The sequence below is a fragment of the Quercus lobata genome, chromosome 10, assembly GCF_001633185.2.
Source record: "Quercus lobata isolate SW786 chromosome 10, ValleyOak3.0 Primary Assembly, whole genome shotgun sequence".
Classification (NCBI taxonomy): Eukaryota; Viridiplantae; Streptophyta; class Magnoliopsida; order Fagales; family Fagaceae; genus Quercus; species Quercus lobata.
In genome coordinates this window covers 5,180,475-5,187,401 of record NC_044913.1, presented here as the reverse complement: position 1 = coordinate 5,187,401, position 6,927 = coordinate 5,180,475, and the positions used below count along the sequence as shown (strand labels likewise).

Here is a 6,927-nt window from a genome sequence, read left to right as displayed (position 1 = left end):
TGATAAGGAAGCTCACACATATATTTACTTAAATGACATCATCTCATTAGTCAGAGACAACTACATAAGCCGTTCTCCCTGTAAAAATAATAATTTCTCCACTGTAGGGCCCAGGCTTTGTTGACTTAAGTCAAGCTCATGGTTATTAATAGCAACTAGCAGCATAAAATATATTTTTTGAAGACCCCTATCACGATAAGTGATAAAAGAGGTCATGGTCATGGTCACTTAAGGTCAAGCTTTAATTTAATTTCTCCATAATTTCAGGCTTTATTGACATAATGTTAAGCTTTAATATTGTGGCTTTATTGACAAAACGATTCCCCTTTTTCCCTTTATTCATAGGAATGAGTGATATTAACGTAGATAATAATTGAGAGATGAAAATGTATAATTGAGTGGAAATATTGGAAAAACCGAAGAGGTGTAACAATAATTTGGGAATTAATAATAATAAAAAGAAAAGGAGTTAAAAAATAAAAGAGAGAGTTGAAAATAGGTAAATGATATAACTACTGATGTGACTCAATAGAAGTATAGTAAAAATAAAAGAGAAAACACCATTTTCATCTCTATATTTTGGGGTCACAGTCAATTTGGTACCTATATTTTGGGATTCGTTTGGGATCTGCTTATTTTATTGAAACTAAAAACTTTTCGCTTTTCGCTGAAAATACTGTAAATAAAGGTAAAAGTTAGTTGAAATTACAATGGACTTATAAATAGTACCAGAAAGTGCAATGAGACCCATAAATAATAGTAAAAATAAGTTGAATAATAAAATAAATTAGCAAAATTAATTATGTCAAACAGACACTCACTAGGCATACATTTTAGCCATAACTTAATTTTTTGAAGATTTTTTTTCTTATGTCTCTTTTCATTACTTAAGGTACAATTAGAATTTGGAAGTAATTTACCAAAAAAAATAATAATTTAAAGTATTTGTGAAGGGGAAAGCATTAATTTTCCTAAAAGTCATGAATATAATAAGAGTATTCACATCAGTTTTCTCAAAAAGATTTTCAAAAGTTAGGGCCATGACCCTCGATCTACAAGTGGTTTGGGTGCAACTTATTTTTTAATCTAATGAATGTAAACTGTCACAATTCACTTAGTAAACTGGTAAAAAAAAATTTTGATTTAAAATAATAGCTATCACAAGCCATCACTAAGAAATATGCTTATATGCTACAAAAATTAGGCGAAATAGGTGTTAGAAATAGAATTTATTTAACTATGTTGGTCAAGGTTTTGTTTGTTTGCATGTTTCTTCTTTTTCTCCCTTTTCAATTTTCAAACTATAAGATTCGGCCTAATAAAAATCATATGGCACCTCCTCATTTACATAATGTTTGGGATTTAAAAGGAAAAATGTTCGAATCGCAGGTTAACAACATATTATAATTATTTCTTAAAAAAAAAAGAACTTTATACACCACTAATAATACATTGTTGCATATTCATTTTTCTATTTTTTTTAATAAAATAATAAATTTTTTTTATAAAATCATTCAGACGACATACAGTAATTATATTACACCTGACAAAAACAAATAAAATTACGTTAAAGCCCTCAGAGGATTCTCCTAATTAATGTGGAGAATGTCTATATATACTACTTCATGCACCCAGTGACCTACATAACCATAAAGCCACTTGTTCTCTGATCACCCAATTCCTATTCATTTAAATTTTTCCTATTAATTAGTTCAGTTTGGCTCAAAGCAAATTCTCAGTTACTTCTCTGAGCTAGGGAGTAGGGAATTACGACCTTATAAGACGACAACTCGCAAACAAGGCATGCATAGATGCATGCGCAGAATAGATAGGCCCGTTGACTATAGGGAAAAAGAAAAACACAAACTTTTAGAATTATTGGTACTAGAACTGTCTTTTGCCTAAATAACATCAGCTCAGTCTTGGTGTGTGAATGCAATGATGGCATCTTCCACACCAAGCTCCATAGAGCACACCATGCTCGCTGCCTCAGAACAACTACAAGTACCCAGTAATATTACAAAGGTTTGGTTCATTTTATTTTTTATTTTTACTTCAAATCTTTTCCTATATTTTGTTCTTCTGGTCGTTAGCACCCTTTTAATTTGTTGCTTTATATATCTCACAAACACTCTGGATTTTTTTTTTAAATGATTTTAATAGTTCATATGCTAGTCTACATATGAACATGTACTGTAAATTATTGCATGTAGTACATACTAATATAGTTGGTATATGTGTTTAATTATCAAGAAAACAAATGAATGCATCAATCAATTTTTTGGTTCTAGTCATTTCTTCATAATAAAACTGAATAGAAGAATTATTTATCACTAGTAGAGTAGGATGCAGAATGGAGTATACATGACGATCAAGACTAGTCTGTTGTTGAGAATCTATAGTTAACATTTAATTTTGAGATTAAGGCTTTGTTGTTGTATAGTAGGAAGTGAAGAATCTAATATTTGTTCAAGAATTTAGGGTCACTTTTTCTTTTTTCCATTTTTAGTCATTGACTCAAGTAATTGTAGTTGCTATATATGGTGGACAGTTTAAGATTGGCCTTTGTCAGCTATCTGTTACATCAGAGAAGAATCAGAATCTGGCCTGTGCTCGTAATTCGATTAAAGCTGCTGTAGAGTGCGGCGCAAGGCTTGTTGTTTTACCTGTGAGTTGCCTAGCTACCCATGTGATAGTTGCAATAGGCAATAGCAATGTGGTTTGAAATAATAGTTTGTTAGAAGTCTTTGTAAATTGACACGATTCTTGTTTATTTGCTTATTTTCAATGAAGGAAATGTGGAACTGTCCTTATTCAAATGATTACTTTGCGAAATTCGCTGAGGATTTTGAGAATGAGGATGCCTCACCAACGTTTTCCATGTTATCCGAAGCTGCTTGTTCTCATGGAATCACAATTGTTGGTGGATCTGTGCCTGAATCCAGTGATGGCCAATTGTATAATACTAGCTGTGTATTTGGACCTGATGGAAAGCTCAAGGCAAAGCATAGAAAAGTGAGCACGTGCACGTATCTATTTTCATTAAGATTCTAGAGCATATGTTACATGGATAGGAATATTTTGAACCATATCACATTTAGAATTTGTTTCTAATTCAATTGTGTTCTTTGCAGATTCATTTGTTTGATATTGAAATTCCAGGAGATATTACATTCAAGGAATCTGACTTCTTTGCTGCAGGAGATAAACCAACCATTGTGGACACAGGTATATATGATCTAGACTCAAACCTAAAATATCACTAGCATTTTTTGTGATCAGGCTATATTTTAGAATATGTACCTTCTGTGCCTACTCAGCTAAAGTGGATGTGGTTTAGTAAGGTGTCATTAGGTGCCATGATTAGAGGCTCATTTGACACTAAGAGTAGTTCTATGGAACATAATTGCTGACATTGGAGCTATATTACTTTTGCATGGGTCCACCATTGGCACTACTTTATCATGCATCACTCAAACAAGCCACGTTAGCAGTTATGAACAAAATTGCTAAAAATAGCGTCCTTAAGACTTATTTGACAATATCTTCTAAAAAAAAAGACTTATGTGACAATACTTGTGAGAGTTAGTGATATAACATTAATCTATCATTTAGTTTTAATGGTTGATGAACAATTTTTCAAATAGACTTGGCCACTGATAAGCAATTGTTCAATGCAGATGTTGGCCGTATTGGAATAGGAATTTGTCATGATATACGCTTCCCTGAGCTTGCTGCATTATATAGAGCAAAAGGTTCTCCATTTTTTTGAAATAATAGTGGTCTCTAGTTCACTATGCATATGATATGTATGACAAATTTATTGAGTGTAAATACCTGCAGGTGCTCGTATAATATGCTATCCTGGCGCCTTTAACATTAGCACTGGTGAATTGTTATGGGAAGTGATGCAGAGAGCAAGGTAAGAATCAGTAAATCTATTGGCCAAATTTTTTTCACAATTGTCTAAGTGGCAATGTGGCATGGTATGATTGGTGTATTAAATGTGGCTGCTGTTGTTCCGATCATATCTTGGCACATCAGCAATTGTGAAAAAAACTTGTGAAAATGTTTTTGCTTCTAACATTATAGGCTTCTTCTGCTCAAACATTTTCCCCCCTGAATTGAGTATTTATAAAAACCAATCATAGCAACAATACTTATCTCACTAACACATTATTTTTAAACTTTCAGAGCAGCAGATAACCAGGTACTGAAAAATCTGTAGCACCTCAAAATTTTCTGTTCTAGGCTTAATGCAATTTCGCTATGAGCCTTTTTTTGTTATGGTGGCAGTTGTTTGTAGCTACTTGCTCACCCTCTCGAGATTCTAGTGGTAGCTATGCAATATGGGGCCACTCTACCCTTGTTGGACCGGTATCAAAGTTTGGATTTTTTTTTTTTTTTTTTTGCTGGGTTATGAATGTTTGGACTTAATCATTTCAATTTCTTCCTAGATAAAAGGTTTAACATTTAGATTTTTTTTTAATGGTAATTAATAAGCAGTCTGGTGAGATAATTGCAACCTCAGGGCATGAAGAGACTGTGGTAGTTGCTGAGATTGATTATTCCAAAATTGAACTCCAAAGGTAGTGTTCTATTCTGAAACTTAAAGTTCATTTATGTTATATTATGTCCAACTTTTCTTATAAAGTTTTGGAAATATGCAGGAAAGGCCTTCCACTTGACAAGCAAAAGAGGGCAGATATTTACCTGTCTTGATGGACATGTAGAACAAAAGCCTTGAAAGGGTGGACCTTATGACAACATTCAGCATTCATTTCCAAAACTCTCCATTTAGTGTCTCTAAATTTTTCTTGGATTGGATGTAATACTCATGATAATTACTGGAATTTGCTCTTTGAAGGTGCTGGAATTTGCGAAAATGTTAAAAGACTTTTTTTCCTTTTTTATTTTTTTAAAGAAGTCTTCTTTGTGTGATTTGCTAGTAAACAACTCCCTCTCCATTACCTTTGTAGTTACGAATAATTAATCTTAAAAAGATTGGTATGTGTCTTTTACCAAAAGCAATTGATAGTAAGCTCAACTCCAAGTTTTAGATTGAAGACAAGTATTTTGGCCTTAAAACAGAAACTCTTGTTGTAATACAAAGATTTAGTAACGCCATAGTTGCAGAGGCATTACGAAAATAGTTGTACAGGAAATTATGTGCTTTTGGCAATTACAATGAATAAATGGGATGATGCAGAGAGATTGAGACAGGTAATGAGTGCAAAAAGAATGAGAAAATATCATGGATGGAGCTGGATTTAAAACAAATCCTTTTGATGAATATCTGTTGTGTTTCTTTTCCGCTATAGCTGAGGAAGGGGCAATTTACTGTACCATGAGAGAGACTCACTATGGGCTTTAACCGTGTTAAATAAATATTGCTCACGGCCTAGAAGGAATTCCAAAGACCCTGACAAACTTCCATGCTCCTCCATTTGGACTGCTATCAAGGTGGGTTTTCCTGTGTTTGAAAGAGGCATGTTGGAATGTGGGGACTAACTCAACTCTCCAATTTTGGGGAAGCAAATGGATTAAGGGGAGCTCTGTCAGAGAGCTTATTGAGGGTCCGCTCACACAACAGGAAACTAACGTGACCATTGCAAACATCTTCCAAGATGGAAGATGGTGTTCTTGGAAGATGGTGTTGGGAAAAAATCTCTTTCGAACTACCAAGTGTGGTTTTGGAAAAGATCCTAGCAACCCCATGCAGTTATTTGGTGAAAAGAATACTCCTTGGTTTGGAAATTCTCTCAAAATGGAGAATTCAGCACTGCCTCGGCATATGATCTGGCCAGACCTGAAGATACGAACCCCCATTCTTTCTCGGGGTATTGGTTATGGAAGTTTGACACCATACCAAAAATCAAGCACTTCATATGGCTTTGCTACCACAATAGCGTTCCGGTGTGGCAAGTCATTGCTGCTAGGGGCATATCCTGCAACACGAGCTGCCCCTTATGCCAGAGCCAGGAGGAATCTATCCTACACCTATTAAGAGACTGCCCCTTTGCTCTAAAATTATGGAAACAGCTTGGAACCCCTCAATCTTTAACTAACTTCCTCCAATTGAGCCTGCTGGACTGGATTAAGCAAAACTGTTTATGCAGCAACCAGGTTCTGGTTAACGGCTTTTCCTGGAATGCACAATTCCCATTTGCGATCTGGTGCCTGTGGAAACATAGGAATAGAGTGGTCTTTGAAAATGCCCGTAGCAACCCCAAACTCCACTTGATGTGCATCCAACTTGCTCGAGAATTCTATTACTGTGTGAGGAAGGGGCAAAAGTCCAAGCACTACATTGCCACCCCGATATGCTGGCACAGACCTGATCAAGGATGGTTTAAGTTAAATTCTGATGGGGCTTCTCAAGGGAATCCAGGTGGGGGCGGCCTCATTCGTGATCGTCATGGAAAGTGGATTAAGGGATACGTGAGGAATATTGGAAATGCAACCAGTATTGCTGCTGAGTTTTGGGCCTTGAGAGACGGGCTGATGCTTGCGGCCCAACTTGGCATTACTCAACTGCTTATAGAATTAGATGCTCAAGTCATTGTTAATCTTGTTCTATCTAAAAAACCCATTAACAGCTCATATTCCCCTCTGCTCAACAATTGTAGGTACCTCCTAGGGCAGTTCCATCATATCAAGATCATCCATGTTTTTAGGGAGGCAAATAGATGCGCTGACAACCTTGCTAGAGCAGGCTGCTCCCTTCCTTGCTAGATCATCCATGATTCACCACCTATTGATGAATCATGTATTATTTTGAATTTGGATGCTGCTGGGTTGTACTCCTTAAGGTTTTCAACCATTACTTCGCCTTTTATGGCTACCTATTTTTAATGCATTTTCCCTTTTAAACAAATTAAAAAGTAATATTTTATACAAGGAGTTAGAACACTTCAAAAGAGATTA

The 6,927-nt window shown here is 35.3% G+C and overlaps 1 protein-coding gene across 2 annotated transcripts; it reads left to right on the top strand.

Moving 5' to 3' along the window:
• The first annotated feature begins 1,695 nt into the window (after positions 1-1,695).
• LOC115965327 (omega-amidase, chloroplastic-like) lies at positions 1,696-4,866 on the top strand. 2 transcript variants are annotated; one of them, XM_031084519.1, is made up of 10 exons: positions 1,696-2,025; positions 2,552-2,668; positions 2,794-3,015; positions 3,135-3,228; positions 3,681-3,755; positions 3,844-3,922; positions 4,195-4,210; positions 4,297-4,377; positions 4,507-4,589; positions 4,671-4,866. In XM_031084519.1, the coding sequence occupies exons 1-10, from the start codon at positions 1,939-1,941 to the stop codon at positions 4,720-4,722; spliced, it is 906 nt and encodes a 301-aa protein (XP_030940379.1). In that variant the 5' UTR covers positions 1,696-1,938; the 3' UTR covers positions 4,723-4,866. The 2 variants fall into 2 exon arrangements, with proteins under 2 accessions (XP_030940379.1, XP_030940380.1); XM_031084520.1 differs by lacking the exon at positions 4,297-4,377 and having other exon boundaries at positions 1,856-2,025.
• Positions 4,867-6,927: the final 2,061 nt, after the last annotated feature.